This window comes from Saimiri boliviensis, chromosome 1 (genome assembly GCF_048565385.1).
Source record: "Saimiri boliviensis isolate mSaiBol1 chromosome 1, mSaiBol1.pri, whole genome shotgun sequence".
Classification (NCBI taxonomy): Eukaryota; Metazoa; Chordata; class Mammalia; order Primates; family Cebidae; genus Saimiri; species Saimiri boliviensis.
Window position 1 is genome coordinate 25,087,309 of NC_133449.1, and position 19,025 is coordinate 25,106,333.

At 41.1% G+C, this 19,025-nt stretch overlaps 1 protein-coding gene across 38 annotated transcripts in view; it reads right to left on the reverse strand.

Annotated features, from left to right (window-relative positions):
* DTNB (dystrobrevin beta) overlaps positions 1–19,025 on the reverse strand; it is a 318,860-nt gene that overhangs the window by 194,503 nt on the left and 105,332 nt on the right. For all 38 annotated transcript variants that reach the window (XM_074395059.1, XM_074395056.1, XM_074395051.1 and 35 more), the window contains one exon: positions 4,328–4,433. In XM_074395059.1, coding sequence (XP_074251160.1) covers positions 4,328–4,424 — 97 coding nt within the window. In that variant the 5' untranslated portion in view covers positions 4,425–4,433. The remainder of the gene's footprint in view (positions 1–4,327; positions 4,434–19,025) is intronic.

Genomic DNA, 19,025 nt, shown 5'->3' on the forward strand with positions numbered 1-19,025 from the left:
GAGAAAAGGGAAGAGAAAAAGGGCAGGAGAGAAGGGAAGGAATAAAAGAAGAAAGTATAAATTTTCATTTGGAGAATACAGTCATTACAGGGGAATACCAAATCTAATATAAAAACAAAGGTGAAAACAAAATTAGAGCCGGGTGTGGTGGCTCACCCCTGTAATCCTAGCACTATGGAAGGCTGAGGCAGGCAGATTACTTGAGACCAGGCGTTCAAGACCAGCCTGGACAACATGCCAAAACCCTGTCTCTACTAAAATTACAAAAAATAATTAGCTGGGCATGATGGTGCATGCCTATAATCCCAGTTACTCAGGAGGCTGAGGCACGAGAATTGTCTGAACCCAGGAAGCAGAGGTTGCAGTGAGTAGAGATCATGCCACTGCATTCCAGCCTGGGCGACAGAAAAGACCCTGTCTCAAAAACAAAACAACAACAACAACAATAAAACAAAAGTAGGACTAAAGAATCTAAATTATCTGCTAGCCTAACCAGCCATTTACTAAAAAAAAAAAAAAAAAAAAGAAAAAGAAAAGAAAAGACTCAATACATCGGAAAAAAAATTCAACATAGACTAATGATTCTAATCTAATCATTCCAATTTACTATCAAGGGCAATACACAACTGTATATTATAGATCACTATTTATACTTTTAAATGTTGGTAGCATAATTTTTTCCTCTGACAAGTCAACTCCGAACACATGAAAAGAAAGTTAACAGAAGAGAGGGACAGGCAAGGTGTGGTGGCTCACGCCTGTAATCCCAGCACTTTGGGTGGCCGAGCTGGGTGGTTCACCTGAGGTCGGGAGTTTGAGACCAGCCTGACCAACATGGAAAAACCCTGTCTCTACTAAAAATACAAATTAGCTGGGCGTGGTGATGCATGCCTGTAATCCCAGCTATTCAGGAGGCTGAGTCAGGAAAATCCCTTGAACCCAGGAGGCAGAGGTTTCCATGAGCCAAGATCACAACTGCACTCCAGCCTGGGCAACAGCAAAACTCCACCTCAAAAAAGAAGAGGGATCGAGTATTCAAATTTTCATTGAGCAACTCTTTCTAGCATTATATATATATAAGACCACAATCTTATTTCAATTATAGGGACTTTTAGACTTGCTTCCAAAAATATGTATTAACTAATGAATCAAGACTCAAAAAAAATTGAGTATGAGGTGAGAAAAACAATACAAGATTATGTAACATGACCACTAGGGACTAAAAGAAAACTAAAATTAGCAATAAAAAATCCAAAGGATATTATTTCTAAGAAATTAAGTTTTTTGCCGGGCGCGGTGGCTCACGCCTGTAATCCCAGCACTTTGGGAGGCCGAGGCAGGTGGATCACGAGGTCAAGAGATCGAGACCATCTTGGTCAACATGGTGAAACCCCATCTCTACTAAAAATACAAAAAATTAGCTGGGCATGGTGGCGCGTGCCTGTAATCCCAGCTACTCAGGAGGCTGAGGCAGGAGAATTGCCTGAACCCAGGAGGCGGAGGTTGCGGTGAGCCGAGATCACGCCATTGCACTCCAGCCTGGGTAACAAGAGGGAAACTCTGTCTCAAAAAAAAAAAAAGAAATTAAGTTTTTTGCCATCAAGATATTCCTAAGGAATGCTGTAAATACTAATTAAGAGTCTATGCTCCAAATTAACAATACAACCTAGTATAGTTCCTCCAGAGAATGAACTCCATCAATCTCAGCTAACGTCAATGAGGTCAACATCTATGCAGCCAATATTTATAATTCTAAGTAATTTAGGTTAATAAAAGAGATATGTGTATTAGTATTAAATTATCAAATATATTCTGATAATTTTGGTTGAACATATATGTCTGTGTTCTCTTTCAAACCAGTCAAGTCAATCCTTAGTCAGTGGAATGGGTGACAGGTAGAAAAGCAGAGAACTAGAATGATGAAAAAATTAACAAGTGTGTTGGGTCAGTTATAAACAAGGAAGAGAAGGTCTGTTCAGGTTCTGGTTCTGGTAAAAGTATTATTTTGGTAAAGTGCATCACTTAGTAGTAGTTACCTTCTCATCTTACTTGGATTAGTAAATCAATTTAAAAAGTACAACTTTTGCGTAAGTGAATAAACATTACTCCTTAAGCATAGTAACATCAATCTAATTCATGACGAACTTCATAGAGCTCAAACCAAAAAAACCAGAAATACCATTATTTTATAATTTCTCACCATTAAAATTAAGACATATATAAATTAAGACTAATATAGAAAAATATTAGTGTAATAGTAACATATTTTATTTCTAGATATTTTAATTATTTTATAACATTTCTGTCTTTGATAAAAATATTACAAACCACACACATTAAGAATGTAATCAGTAAATTATACTTTATAAAAGTCACAATAAAACGTTCATATGGATAATAATACATCTCGACAAATAGCAAATACAAAATTATTTCATGAAAATCAACTGGACATAAAACTACTAAAACACTTAAGGCTATAAAGGCATTGCTCTCAAAAATTTAAATCTATCCAAGAATCCTGTTTTTAAAATTTTTCTGATTTAGTCTAGAGAGATTCTGGTCCTTTAAGAAACGAATCCTGAATCTGAGATGCTTGTGAACTAAAGCCATAGTTGGGTAAAAGGCTGAGAAAAATTTATTTTAAAGTATAGATAGGACAGCAATAAAATAAAAACAGTATGGACATTGATTTCATTCTTCTAGAAGGGATAAAAACGGACTCTTTTTAGTGGTTCTTGGCTCTTCCTCATTTTCTTTTGAGGAATGAAGAAAGGCAAGAGCCTCGAGACCAGGAATGTTGCTAGAAAAACAATGGCCTTCCCTTTAACAAACGCCAACAAGCTACAGGAGGAGATAAACTGACGGCAAGAACAGAAAAAAATTAAGAAGTTACTAAGAGATAAGTACCGTTTTAACTCAAAGCAAAACAAAAATTTATGTCAAATTCCTGGGAGGGATACCAAGAACAGATTCAAGGCAAAAATGGTAAAGGAAAAAAATGGAGGGGGGGAAGGAACCTGGAAGGGCACAGTGCCTCACATCTGTAATCCCAACACTTTGGGAGGCCAAAGCAGGTGGATCATCTGAGGTCTGGAGCTAAAGACCAGCCTGGCCAACATGGTGAAACTCCAGCTCTACTAAAAATACAAAAATTAGCCAGGCATAGTGGCAGGTGCCTGTAATCTCAGCTACTCAGGAGGCTGAGTCAAGAGAATTGCTGGAACCTGTGAGGCAGAGGTTGCAGTGAGCTGAGATCACACCATTGCACTCCAGCCCAAGTGACAACAGCAAGACTACATCTCGGAAAAAAAAAAAAAGGAAACCTGCTGTTAAATTATATCTTCACTATTTTTCTTTAAATTATTCCAAAATAATTATAGTTTTCACAGTTGATATTGCATACATGCAGTTTTTTAGAACTATGAGTTTGATAAAGATGAAACAGGAAGTCACGGCTAAAAATCAGGTGGGTTCAAACAGAAAACAATCATCTAGAATCTTAGGGAGGAAAAGCATATAGTTGAAATTGTATGACCTGATAGGACGACGTCTTGGTATCCTTTCCTTTTTTTTTTTTTTTTTTTTTTGAGACAGAGTTTCACTCTGTCACCCAGGCTGCAGTGCACTGGCGCGATCTTGACTCATTGCAGCCTTCACCTTCCAAGTTCAAGTGGTTCTCCTGCCTCAGCCTTCCGAGTAGCTGGGATAACAGGTGCCCAAAACCACGCCTGGCTAATTTTTGTATTTTTAATAGAGATGGAGTTTTGCCATGTTGGCCAGACTGGTCTAGAACTCCTGACCTCAAGTGATCCACCCACCTCAGCCTCCCAAAGTGCTGGGATTACAGGTGTGAGCCATTAAGCCCAGCCTATTTCTTGGTTTCCTTTCTAAAGTAGTAAGTCTCTTTGAGACCAGCCTGGCCAGCATGGCAAAACCTTGTCTCTACTAAAAAGATAAAAATTAGCCAGGCATGATGGCTGGTGCCTGTCTGTAATCCCAGCTACTCTGGAGGCTGAGGCAGGAGAATTGCTTGAACCCGGGAGGGGAAGGTTGCACTGAGCCAGGATTGCGCCACTGCACCCCGGTCTAGGCAACAGAGTGAGACTGTCCTGGACAAAAAAAAAAAAAGAAGAAGAAATAATAAGTGTCCTTCCTTTTTTAAAAGAAATATTCTTCTGAAAGCTGAATCTGCAAAATCAAATGACACAGTGATAGCAAACATCAAGTGTAATTTTCCATGATATTTATAGCTAAGGACATTGCAAATAATCAGTTCCTATGCTTTCTATAGCCTGAAGAATTAAACAATAAAAGTTCTGCTTACCATTCTCAACATGGGCAAGCCTGTGCATGAGAGGTAGCCAGACAAGGCACTGGGGAGGAGGGTCGGCCATCATTGTGTCTAAAAACATATTTAGCATTATCTTTCTCTGTGAAGAGAAGAAAAACAAATATACTTTATTTTATTTTATTTATTTTTTGAGACGGAGTTTCGCCCTTGTTGCCCAGGCTGGAATGCAATGGCATATCTTGGCTTACCACAACCTCTGCCTCCTGGGTTCAAGTGATTCTCCTGACTCAGCCTCCCAATTAGCTGGGATTACAGGCATGCGCCACCATGCCCAGCTAATTCTGTATTTTTAGCAGAGATGGGTTTCTCTATGTTGGTCAGGCTGGTCACAAACTCCTGACCTCAGGTGACCAGCCCACCTTAGCCTCCCAAAGTGCTAGGATTACAGGCATGAGCACCATGCCTGGCCATATTTTTTAAGCATCTCTGAACTTCAAGATTAAGTTAAGATTTTCCCATCCAAGCTTTAGTGAATTACATGCTAAATTTCATAGCAAAATAAAATATTTTACATTACTACAGATACCACCACATGCTGTACTCTGTACTCCTATTAGTATATTCAAATGTATTCCCGCATACATTATTTTATTTTAGTCAAATGTATAAGATAACCTAGGTTAGATATTACTCTCATCACTTTACAGATGAAAAAATGAAGCATTTAAAGGTTTTTTGGTAGCCTGGCCCAAATCAGACACAAAGCCAAGACTGTCCTTCAGGTTACTATTTCTGCTATCCAGTGGGGAAGAAAGGACACCCCACAACTGAGTATAAAGCAACATCAGTAAGAGCAGGGACTGTGGTTGCTTGTCTACCACATTTCCGGCTTTCCTACCAGTGCCTGGCACACGAGAAACACTTGGTAAGTAACTACTGAGAAAAAATAAACCGAAGGGCAAACACCTAGACATCATTCAGCAGCTTTCTCACTTATAGAAGAGAAAACAGAAGCTTAAAGTAGTTCAAATAGTTTGACAAAAATCACAGAGGCAGTTACAATAAGGATGAGATTGAAGCCTACATATCCCAATGCCCATCACAACGCGCCTGGTATACCAGCTTGCTGGCTAGACTGCATTTTTCTGTTCTACCTTTATTTCTCTTTTTAACAAATATATGGTAAGCGTCCACTGTACATGAAATATTGAAATAACACATCTCACGTTATTTAGAAAACAGTTTAGAAAGTAAGATAGAGTCGTATGATACAGAGAAAACAAAAATAATATTTCAAATCAATGAATTTTCTTTTTTATTTTCTCTAGCCCACATGACACCTTTCCAGCTCCGAAGGGAAAGGAAAAAGAAGCTAAAAGTCCAGGGTCACACAACCCAACAAGAGAGCTCCATGATTATAACATGGACACGAAGACCTCACTTCAAATTGTTCCAAAAGAAGAGCTGAGACAACAGGGCACACACTCAGCAGGTGCCTCCTCCAAGTCCTGGTCCCACCACTCAGAGGCAGGTCGGGGGCTGGGGCGAAGCCAAAAGCACACCCAGAATTTCACCTTGCTCTCTCCCAAGTAACTGTGTTCCCAGCCCCACCTTTTAATGTGAAGAACAGGATATAAAAAATATGGGTATTTCCCCATAAAACGTTTAAATCATTTCAGGTGGGAAAAAAGGTAGAAAAGATAAACTTGGTTAGAGCTGATCTAAAGACATTGGCAGCTGATTACAAAATAACTCCAATTTTTACCACTAAAAATATGTATTTAACACAAACTGGAAGCGAGGAGTGAAGACACTGGAGTGCTTGGCCTGAAGGTCAGAGGCCCCCAGGGCTGCCATGGGACCCATCACAGGACCCTCCCAATAAGAGCTCCTGTCTCGAAAGGCTCGAGACTAGACAGACTATTTCCTCTGCATCTTTCTAGCGACTGAGAGAATCCTGATTCCAGTATATGTAAATTGGAGGTCATTCTTATTAAGAATAATCTTTAAAATAAGAAACTGGTAAAGGGGGAATAGAAAAGGGAGGTAGAGTAGAAGGCAGAGCAGGGAAGAAGCTGTGCAATACAAATCTGGAAAAGATGAAGAAAGCCAAGGGACAGTCTCATCTCCAGACAGCCGGCAGGCCAGCATGAAGCAGTTAAGTAATTTGACAGTTTCTCCATTTAACTTCTAATATGGAACTTCTGGCTGGGGCAGGAGGAGTTGAGAGCTACGAAAGAGGGCTGACAGAATGAGTGGTGGTATGTAGCTGTCATTCAAAGGGCCTCTACACGTCACTGAGCACTGATGGTGAAGCATGAGAAGTACCTACTCAAATAGGCTAAAGAAAGGTTATCCTAAGTGTTTTCCATCTCAGATCCAAGAATACCATTGTTTGAGATCTGGATGGAATCTGGGAGGAATCAGTGAATAACACTGAAAACCATAAAGCCACCTAACATTTGAATGGAGGAACAGATATAGAAAATGCCTCTATGAACATACAGATAACCAAGAAATCACGATAAAGTCAAAAGCGTCTATTTAAAATTGTTGAGATTGGCCAGCGTGGTGGCTCATACCTGTAATCCCAGTACTTTGGGAGGCTGAGGCAGGTGGATCACCTGAGAGCAGGCGTTTGAGACCAGCCTGGGCACCATAGTGAAACTCCATCTCTACTAAAAATACAAAAATTAGCTGGGCATGGTGGCAGGTGCCTGTAATCCTAGCTACTTGGGAAGCTGAGACAGGAAAATCTATTGAACCTGGGAGGCAGAGGCTGCAGTGAGCCAAGTTCTCACGATGGCACTCCAGCCTGGGTAACACAGTGAGACTCCATCTCAAAAAAAAAAAAAAATTTATCCCAGCACTATGGGAGGCCAAGGCAGGTGGATCACCTGAGGTCAGGAGTTCGAGACCACCCTGGCCAACATGGTGAAACCCCGTCTATAGATAGATAGATAGATAGATAGATAGATAGATAGATGGATGGATAGATAGAAAATGCTAGAAAATTTTTAGCTAGTAAAAAGTGGCAAAAGAAATTAAATGTATCATATCCTTTGTCATAAATTTAAAGTTCAAATTAATATTTCTATATCTTAAGTATGTTAAAAGTTACATTTTTATAATCCACTTATAATTCTAATACTACTTTCTTTTTTTGAGACGAAGTTTCACTCTTGTTACCCAGGCTAGAGTGCAATGGCGCCATCTCGGCTCACCACAATCTCGGCCTCCTGGGTTCAGGCAATTCTCCTGCCTCAGCCTCCTGAGTAGCTGGGACTACAGGCACGCGCCACCATGCCCCACTAATTTTTCTGTATTTTTAGTAGAGACGGGGTTTCACCATGTTGACCAGGATGGTCTCGATCTCTTGACCTCGTGATCCACCCGCCTCAGCCTCCCAAAGTGCCGAGATTATAGGCGTGGGCCACCACGCCTGGCCCTAATACTACTTTCTCTGAAAAGTTTTGATTTGTTTACCATGAACAGTTTTTTTAATCTTCAAGATGAAAAGGTAGAATTAGATTTGGTATCTCAGAAGACCCTCATAAATAAACTCAGGATCAATCTCTAAAAGTTGTTCAAAAGTAAAATGCATGAGCTCTGAATGAAGAGACCCCCCCACCCCCCCCGCAAACAGGCTTTGTGTGAGCAACATGGCTGTTTATTTACCGGGGTGTGTGCAGGCTGAGTCTGAAAACGGAGTCAGCGAAGGGTGGTGGGATAGGAGTTGGTTTTATAGATTTGGGGTGGGCAGTGGAAAGTTGTAGAAGTTACAGTTCAAGGAGGTTTTTTGCAAGCTGGGAGGGGGTCCTAGAATGTGGAGTGTTGACCAATGTTGGTTACAAAGTCCAATGGCCTTATCAATTGGGGTGGGAATAAGGAACAATAGAGAAGGTCTCAAAGTTAAGCAGGCGTCACAGGGGTTGATCATTTCTTCCTCTTCTCATGGTCTTCCAGTTATTCAGAACTCAACTGGAGTGTCCATGCAGGTCACAGAGGTTAACATGGCCTCCACGGGGCTGTCGGGTCAGCCTAAAAGACCTTATACTGACTGACGTTTTCCAAAAACATGAGGAATGAAACTAGCAGAGCCATGTCCAAGGGCTCTGTCTTCCACCAACTATGTGATTTGGAGAAAATCACTGCGCATCTCTGGGTTTCAGTTTTCTCATCTTTCAAGGGCTAGAATAGTGGTTCTCAGTGTGATCAGGAAACCCCTGGGAGGTACTTAAACATTTTCATGGAGTTTCATGGAGTTCTGCAGTATTTCATAATAATACTAAGACATTATTTATCTATTCTCTCAAGAGTGTACAGTGGGGTTTTCCAGAGACAATGTGACAAAACTAGTTATCTGAAAAGGCTATTAAAAAAGACTTCTCCCTTTCCCAACTATGTAGCTGTTTGAGGCCAAATTTTCTTCCAAATTTTAACCAAAACAGCATATTACGACAGATTGAATGGATAAGCAAATACGGGAATCCACGTGTCTCCTATTGAGGCAAATATTAAAACTATGCAAAAATACAAAACCAAGGCACTCTTCTCACTATATTTTTGTTTGAAATAGTTATTTTTCATAAAAATGTTTATGTTAACGTATAATAGGTTCATCATTGTTATTTTTAAGTGACTTTTTTTCCTTAATTTTTTTTTTTTTAAGACAGAGCCTCACTGTTGCCCAGGCTGGAATGCAGTGGCTTGATCTTGGCTCACTGCAACCTCCACCTCCCGGGTTCAAGCAATTCTCCTGCCTCAACCTTCTGAGTAGCTGGGACTACAGGCATGCGCTACCATGCCTGGCTAATTTTTGTACTTTTAGTAGAGATAGGATTTCACCATGTTGGCCAGGCTGGTCTTGAACTCCTAACCTCAAGTGATCCACTCGCCACAGCTTCCCAAAGTGCTGGGATTATAAGCATGAGCCACCATGCCCAGCTTCAATTTTAACTTCTAATATGGAAATGCTGACAGATTTAATCCATATAAATAACAGCTCTTTGAGATCCTCAATAATTTTTACAGTGTAAAGAGGTTTTTACAAAAATTTTGAGAGGCTTCTCAACTCTAAAATTGCATCATTCAATATATAATTTTTTTTTGAGATGGAGTCTCGCTTTGATGCCCAGGCTGGAGTGCAATGGTGCTGTCTCAGCTCCTTGCAACCTCCGCCTCCAGGATTCAAGTGATTCTCCTGCCTCGGCCTCCTGAGTACCTGTGACTACAGGCGCATGTCACCACACCCAGCTAATTTTTGTATTTTTTAGTAGAGACGGGGTTTCCCCATGTTGGCCATGCTGGTCTTGAACCCCTGACCGTGTGATCTGCCCATCTGTCTTCCAAAGTGCTAGGATTACAGGCGTGAGCCACTGCACCTAGCCTCAATAAATAATTTTATGAAAGGTAGGTTGGCTCTGTCTGCTAGCTTTTCATTTTTTTTTTGCTCTGGAGTTGAACAGATTCTTTGCATTTCTCCTTATTTTTAAGAGCTTAATATTAATAAAAACTACAATAAAATGCAAATAATGCATTCCCACAACTCTCATTTTCCTGTTTCCCTCCAGATGTATATATATTTCTACATACTTGTGAACAGAATAGATATAAATATGTCATCCGTTTTTTCACTTAACATTCCATTAAATATTTTGTTTTGTACAAGGTCTTCATTTCTAATCACTTTAACAGCTGCCTGATCGATCCACTGAGCAAAAACCACCATAATTTATTTATGCTTCCCTGTATAAAACACTGAGGCTGTTTTTATCATTCTATGCAGTCTCATATTTTTTCTGAGAAACAAGTGTTTCTGCGTTTTTCTCTTTGTTATTCTAATCTAGACTAACAACTATTACCCTATATGGCATTCTCACCGCCCTTCCTCCACCCTTAACTACTTCTTCCCATTTTTAAAAGAGGAGAGGAGTAACCCCTTAAAAATAAAAAATCCAGTATCACTACACTAACATGAGAAAGTAAAATAATTTAGCAATAGATCATCATTGCTACAGCCTCCAATTTCATCATTTCCAATTAAAACTCCTATTTTTTTTTTTTTTTTTTTTTTTTTGAGACGGAGTTTCACTCTTGTTACCCAGGCTGGAGTGCAATGGCGCGATCTCGGCTCACCGCAACCTCCGCCTCCTGGGTTCAGGCAATTCTCCTGCCTCAGCCTCCTGAGTAGCTCGGATTACAGGCACATGCCACCATGCCCAGCTAATTTTTTGTATTTTTAGTAGAGACGGGGTTTCACCATGTTGACCAGGATGGTCTTGATCTCTTGACCTTGTGATCCACCCGCCTCGGCCTCCCAAAGTGCTGGGATTACAGGCTTGAGCCACCGCGCCCGGCTATATAAGCATTTTTAATACTTACAATGAAAGTACCCACCATTTCATTCCCGGCTTTAAAACTCCTATTTTCTTATGTGCAACATATAAATATTTATCCATCACCTTATCACTTGAACAATGTATGACATTTAGATAACAGTCTTTAAAGTGACACTTTTAAAGTTTTCAGGTTAAAATTTTTTTTTTTTTGAGACAGAGTCTCACTGTGTCACCCAGGCTGGAGCGCAGTGGTGCGATTATCAGGTCACTGCAACCTCTGCCTCCCGGGTTCCCAGCAATTCTCCTGCCTCAGCCTCCTGAGTAGCTGGGACTACAGGCACATGCCACCATGCCCGGCTAATTTTTTTTATTTTTTAGTAGAGACAGAGTTTCACCATATTTACCATGATGGTCTCAATCTCCTGACCTTGTGATCCACCCACCTCAGCCTCCCAAAGTGCTGGGATTACAGGCATGAGCCACCTCGCCTGGTCCAGGTTAAAACATCTTTATGTAAACTTCTGTGTCTAGTTATAGAGATATTTTATCTGACAAGGGCAAACATATATTAACCAGAGTTACAGAGTTGCTGTAACTGGAACAGTCAGCCTTTCAACTACTTTCACACTGAATTTCTCCACATCACAGATTTATTTTAGACTTTGAAAATAAGAGTAATTTGTGCCGGGTGCGGTGGCTCAAGCCTGTAATCCCAGCACTTTGGGAGGCCGAGGCGGGTGGATCACGAGGTCAAGAGATCAAGACCATCTGGTCAACAAGGTGAAACCCCATCTCTACTAAAAATACAAAAAAATTAGCTGGGCATGGTGGCGCGTGCCTGTAATCCCAGCTACTCAGGAGGCTGAGACAGGAGAATTGCCTGAACCCAGGAGGCGGAGGTTGTGGTGAGCCGAGATCGCGCCATTGCACTCCAGCCTGGGTAACAAGAGCAAAACTCCGTCTCAAAAAAAAAAAAAAGAAAATAAGAGTAATTTGTAATGACAAAATAATATAATGTCATTGTGCTTTTTATAAGAGATATTTTTATTTGTTATGGATAAAGATTAGAAAAACTTCAAATATTCTGAAATATTGCATTTCTCTCATTGCAAAATTATTTCCTTTGAGAAAATCATGAAATAATATCAATGAAAACAAAGAGAATGTGAGTTTAAGCTGTCAATTAGAATTAAAACCAAAATTACTAATTTTCTCATGTCATACTTAACTTAAAATCCTTCAGTTAAGGCCAGATGTGGTGGCTCACATCTATAATCCCAGTACTTTGGGAGGCCAAGATGGGCGGATCACTTGAGGCCAGGAGTTTGAGCCCGGCCTGGTCAACATGGCAAAATCCCATCTCTACTAAAAATACAAAAAATGAGCTGGGTGTGGTGGTGTGTCCCTGTAGTCCCAGCTACTCCAGAGGCTGAGGCAGGAGAATCACTTGAACCCGGGAGGTGGAGGCTGCAGTGACCTGAGATCATGCCACTGCACTCCAGCCTGGGCAACAGAGCATGACTGGGTCTCAAAAAAATATTTTAAAAATCATTCAATTAATCCAAAAAATAGTAAGTATGGATCTTTTTCTAGACTGTGTCAGTCACTCGGGATGGAAAGCTGAAGGAGAGTAAGATCCCTCCCATCAGGGCATTAACTGAGCTGTCATGGGCCTACAGAAAAGGACACAATCCTATGGTGAAAGATTAAAAGCATCAAAGAAGAAGGCACATTTTAGCTGAGATGTGGAATCTGAAGCTTTTGTTGGAGGAGAGATAGAAAGTCAGGGTTACTGGCATTTCAGCGAGAACTAAGAATAAAAACAAAAAGTTTGACTACTTCGAGTCACTCAAAACACAGGTTACTCAAAACAAGAGAAATGCAAATCAAAACTACACTGAGATAACATTTCTCACCCATCAGATTGGCAAAAACTCAAAAGTGTAGGAACATGTGCTGTTGGCAAGGCTGTGGAGAGACAGATGCTCTGGCACAATGCTGATGGGGGATGTAAACAGTGCAAACCCATGACCCTGTGGCACCCGCCAAAAAGATTCCCTGGTGTGCTAAGGGTAGGGACAGGCGAGGGATAGGGTAGAGCGGGAGCAATCAGGATGGAGGGAAACGATAGGCTGTGGCGGGATTGCTGAGGAGCCACAATGTCATGCTAAGAACCTTATTCAGCAGGCAATGAGGAGTGAGTCAAGTTTTTTATGAAAACTAAGGATAACAACAGAGCTGTATTGCAAAATTATGATTTAAACTCAGATTTACTTAGATTAAAAGGAATAATCAAAGCTACATCTGAGAAAGCACATTCCTCTTCCTTAGGCTGCCACTGAGCCAATGAATAAAGTGACAAGGAGACAAGGGTCCTTTGTTTTTTGGGTGATGAATTTTTCTACTTTACTTGAATACTAGTGAGTCACAAGGCAATAAGGCAGAGGGGACATCAGAGATCCAGAATGGGATTGCACACTGGACTGTGCCACCAGTGAACACCAAGAAGGGCCTGGACCAGCGGCCCCACACCCCACAGGCTGGAAACATGAATGCATCAGGAACTGCTTTCAGCTCATGAATCATCAGTGAGGAAGCAGGGGGTGCTTTCCTAGAGCATGCGGATAGCAAGTACTGCTTAAAAAAATCCTTTTCTAAAAAGAAAACAATCTTGGAGCCCTTTGTCATTTCTATGTAAGGATTCATTTAGTAAGACACTCTTTCGTCACAGGCCCAACTAGAATAAAACCTCACTTCTAGGTCTCTACAATTTTGTTCAATCTAATTACGCTAGTGGGACAGGCCTCATTACTATAGACATGATCATAATAAAACCCATTCTACACCCTGTATTTCATCCCATCTAAGATGCACTTATAAGATCACTTGTAAGATACACCATTATTTTTTTTCTGCCCCAAAGCAAGAAAAACACTCAGCCAATTAAACTAACTCAATGACTTAATTAACCATAATCCTTCATCACATGTGAATTGGTCACACCAGCCTCTTGATAAACTGAAATTCCTTTCATCTATTCAGGGGAACCTGGCAGTTTGGTCTTTCAGATGCAATGCTTTAGTGTGACAAGAAATTATTTTGGTTATATCTCAGTAATAAAAAAAAAAATACAGCTTCATCTATTTGGGGATACCTTCTTTTTTAAAAAATAAAAATAAAATTTAAGAAAAAAAAAGGCTCTAAAAGCCTCCTCTTTTTTGAAAAGGCTCTATAAAGTACCAGGTTGTTGCTATGCAAAATAATACGGAATTCTTCCAATGCTAAAGATTTGTTTTACTAATATCCAGTATATTCCCCTCTATTCTGTCCAAGCCTTTCTAAGTTTGTAACAACACTTTGTTTAATGTCAAATCACAGTATGGTTTCTGAGAACATTTTAAATGACAATACATGTAGTGCCAAAAGTAGACACAACTCAGTTGCAGTGACAGCAAATGAACACCTATGATCAAGTTCGCACATGTGCAGGAAATGACAGCCCATCATAACCACTGCCTAACCAACTGCAATTGTAAAGTATCACTGGTTAGGTATCTCGACATCAGAAGTATCAAGATGTGAAAAAGCATCTTCAAATCAATGAAACACTACTAATCCATACCAGAGTACATGGTAGTGAAGGATAGCTAATGGAGATGATGAAACCTCCTTAATTAGAATACCTATGAAATAACACATACAGACACATACACATGCCAGGCAATGCTTGCCAAACTCTATTCAACATCCAGAAGACGTCTCACTTGAAAGTGAGGAGAAAAATCATTCTGGTACATAGCTGGAGAGAATATTTTGTCAAATACAATCAGAGGACAACTCAAGGCATGAAATATTCTTGCTATTCTGAAAATTAACTAGCAATACTATAATCCCATTTTTAAACAACTGCTACCACCTCTGTGAATCAACGGAAGTGTGGCATGGTGTCCAATAAAATGTTATCAACAGTATCTCCTGCATACATTGATTGCAAGAATGTACCTATCTGCTCACTTCTCCTCCCTCTCTCTCCATTCTTTGCTTTATTCAGGTTTCCTTTTCATAAAGATAGACATCAAATTAAAAATTCCTTGCAAGATGGGTTGAACTCTTCAAACTAAAGTCAATATTGTTACAGTATTCTTGGGGTGATGCTTTTCCGCTGGAAACCTCTGTGGCCAGTGGCACCTTTGCCCAAGTTTTGCTTGGGCCCTCTGGGCTCCCCCTCAGTCTGGCAGACTGCACTCGGCTCATGCTACCAGCTGGATCCAATGCCTGCCAAGGGCGAGCCAGGTGTAGAGCAATGAAGGGAGTGTGAGGGAGCACAGGGTCCAGCCACTGCACACAGCCAGGCATGCCAACTACAGCAGGGCGGGCAGCTCCAGGCACCAGCATGGGTGCTGGCTCCCTGTGAGGCTATAGCTGAACGAGGAGTACTTCCACAGCTGGCATCTATGAACTCCATGGTGGCACCCATAAGCTTGGAGATGTCAGGAACTGCAGAGCCCCAGAGAGGGTATTAATTCCTGGCTTAGGGAGCTCTTACATCTGGTGTCTCCAAAGGGGTATAGCTCTTTTCTGCTTCTTTCTTGTTGCCAGCAACATGGCGAGCAAGGGGCATATTTCAGCTTTTGTGTCACAGCTCTTTTGGGCCTGCCATTTTGTGGATCCCGTGTTCTTGTCCCATACCCAGGAAGAATGAGGTATGCAGACAAGTGGAGGGTGGGCAAGGCAAAGAGGGGCTTTATGGAGCAATAGAACAGCTCAGAGGAGATTCACAGTGAGTAGCTCCTCTCTGCAGCCAGGGTATCCCGATAAGTGTTCAGCTCTCAACAGAGAGGAGACCCTGGAGTGGGTAGCTCCTCTCTGCAGCTGGGGGTCCCATCATCTCTTCAGCTCTTAGCAGAGAGGAGACCCTAGGGTGAGCAGCTCCTCTCCAAGAGAGGAGCTGGCAGTCCTGTCATTTGTTCAAGTTTTGCTGAGTTCAGGGCTTTTATGGGTCTTAAAGGGGAGTAAGTGCATGCTGATTGGTCCATGAATGGCCATGATTGGGCCTGGAAAAAGCACCACAAGTTCCCACTCCAGTCCACAGGACTGGCAGCTTGACCCCCGGGCTTCAGGCCCTTCCTGGCTTGAAGGTGGGGCTTCATCAGGGACCCATAGCCTTTCACCGAAGGGCCTGTCTGCCTCCTACTGCTGTTCATGGCACCCAGGCTGTTTGTGTTAAAGGGCACCTGCAGGCCAGTGCCAAGCTGCCCTCAGCACCCCCCTGGCCTTCCTCCCATGCTTGTCAGTGCCCAAAGTCCGGAGGGGGTTGAGGTGACATGGGGCTCGCATGTCAGTGCTGCCCCAAGCATGTACACACCCAGCCAGGCTGCAACAGCATCCAGGCTCAGCTTCAACCTCGCTCTGACATTGGAGCAGGTGATGGGAGCAAGGAGAGGTCAAGCAGTGGGAGCAGACACCTTCAAGCCTGCGGGGGCAGGGGTAGCCTTCCCAGTTCAGAGATGCCCGGTCTGTGGCCACAGTTTGCCTGGCTGTAGCTGTGCCTCGGGAAGCTGAAGCTTCCACCCTGTCAACTCAGGATAGGGCAGAGCTTCTGCCTGTTCCTGGCTCCTGCTAGCTCTGTGGAGCATGCAGCCCTATCCACGCCTTCCCCACTGCAGCCACCGTCATGGCAGTGGCCATTCTAGATGGGCCACAGGTGCCATCAATATGAAGACCTAAAAAATAAATAACAAATAGCAATCTTCTTTCTAAGGAGAAATACTGCACTTTCTAAAACTCTAAAGTTTGGAAAATTTGGGGAGAAATTTAAATACATTTACTGCTTATTTAAAATAACTTAAGCCTTGAAAGTCAGTTTGTAAACACTGAAGAATGTTAATACAGCTGGCCTACTCACCAAAGGATTAGTCTTGGGGTGCTAAAACAATACTGTACTATGTTCAGACAATAATCACAATCACAAATTTGCAATGACAATTTTCCTAATATGCCTATCCCATCCAGGCACAGTGGCTCAGGCCTGTAATCCCAGCACTTTGGGAGGCGGAGGCAGGAGGAACACCTGAGATCAGGAGGCTGAGACCAGTCTGGCCAATATGGTGAAACGCTCTCTCTATTAAAAATACAAAAATTAGCCAGGTGTGTTGGCAAGCACCTGTAATCCCAGCTACTTGGGAGGCTGAGGCAGGAGAATCACTTGAACCCGGAGGCGGAAGTTGCAGCAGCACCAATGCACTCCAGCTCAGTGACAGAGAGAGACTCCATCTACAAAAAAAAAAAAAAAAAAAAAAAAAAAAAAAAAAAAAAAAAAAATGCCTATCCAGCTTCAACAGTTCTTCTTAATATACAACTAATTTTGTTTCATTTTGCTTTTACTTTCCCTCCAGCCTTCATCATTTTGTGGCAAATTCCAGACATATTATCTCTTAAATGTTCCTCAATGTTTTTTAATGACAGACATCCAGGATGCTTCTGGTTTGGGCCTAGCATGGATATAGTTGATAAGAGGAGTCCTGAAAAGTCTTAAAACCTAGGATTAGGTTTTAATTTGATTGCTAGGTCATGAGGAGATGTCGGTTTATTTTTATTAAGAAACCACCAGGGCTTCTTGCAAAGTTTGTTGAGAGTACTGGGTGCTCCAAACACCTTTACCAATACTCAAAGTCAGTACTTAATTTTAGCTATCCTAATAGATGGGTTCTGCTGAATTAACTTACAAACATGTTTAATTTCTCTTGTCTTTTAAAAACAACTAAACTACATAATCCACAGACCTTATTTTAGGTTCATTTTCGAGGCAAAAATGTGTTTTAAAAAAGAATTAAAACTATACTAAAATAAACCAATGTGTAATTCTCATGTCATTAAAAAAAAGCATTTCTGCTGTAATGTGTTACATTATGAAAGAAGCTGAAATTTCTTTACATCAAAATGCTATAAGGGAAAGGTATACAGAGTACAAAACTGTGGACTTAAAAATCATAAGGTATATAAGGAAAACAGAGTTGGAACAACCACTAAAAATCTACATGCTTTGTAAATAGAGGACAAACAAAATAATCAGCACAACTCAACTCCCCCAGGCACGTGCACTGGAGTCCCTGTCAGATGGTGTCTTTCGGCCTTCAATCCTGAGCTACTGATTGCCTTCTTCATGAGAAGAGCATATAACTTCCAAAATAGATTAGTTTTATCAAAACTAGATATCAGATGCTGGGGAAAGCTTAATTCTGCCAATCGGTCATTTCAGCATGGGAGGCAAAACGTCTTCACAGCCTCTTCACTCAGCTGCAGCTTTATCGTCACAGCACTGTGGAAAGCGAAGCAGCTCAGGGGTCAGTCCTGTAAACCAGTCACTTCTCTTCCCAAAGGAAGGTACTGCAGGATTTTCAGCTCCTTTCTTAAAAGAGTCATACTTTCTCTTTAATTGTGATTCTTTTTGTTCAACCCAGAACATCAAAGTGCTGGGGGAAAGTACGTATGAAAAAAACAAAGCAATTTCTAATTTGCATCAACATTGCTTTCTATCTGATGAGGTATGAACTGATTCCCATTAAGGAAACACATACTGCAGTAAAACAAACTGTCTGAGAAAAGCCCATTTTCAAAAAGAAATCCAAAACTCACTGAATTTAACTCTTGTAGCATGAAACTTTGTCCAAGCTGTCTCACTTCTTGGGCAATATATCAGTATATTCTATCAGTGATTTCTACTTCATCTGAGACTTTTTTTTAACTTTTCATAGACTGAGATAAACTTCTCTTTTCCAATTTGACATATACAAAAAATGTGGGTTAATTTTTTTTTTACAAAAATATGAATGAAGCACGTAAAAAGTAATGATCAGGTTGTGAGTTCAAAGGCCTCATAATCATGAATGCCATAAGGTTGATTTGCAGAATCCTAGACAGTATTCTTAGAATTAACAACAGCACTTTAAAAATTTTTTACATTTTAAACTGTTATTCCAACATCAGATTCTCATTGGAATACCCATGTTGCAATTAAATCAAAGATTAGATTTAGCATGCCACATAACTGTCATCCATTTCTCAATGTTCGTCACTGATAGTTCTTTATGCAAATTCACTTCCCTGTTCCAATATGATCTTGCTTAAGAGTAGTATTCTGGAAACTGTTCCATTTTTTAGCCTGACCTCCAGGAAGCATCTTGTATGAAAAGCCATGTGTACATCATACACAAGATGACCCCAGAATATTGTGTGGGCCACCATGGGAAGTGATGATATCACCAAGGTGGTGACGGCAGTGGCAGCGGCAGCAACAGCAGTAGGACAGGCTCCAGATATAAAATGCAGGAGAGCTGTTTGCAGTGACTTCATCATACTCATCCTCACTTACATCTCTGAAGGTCTCTTTA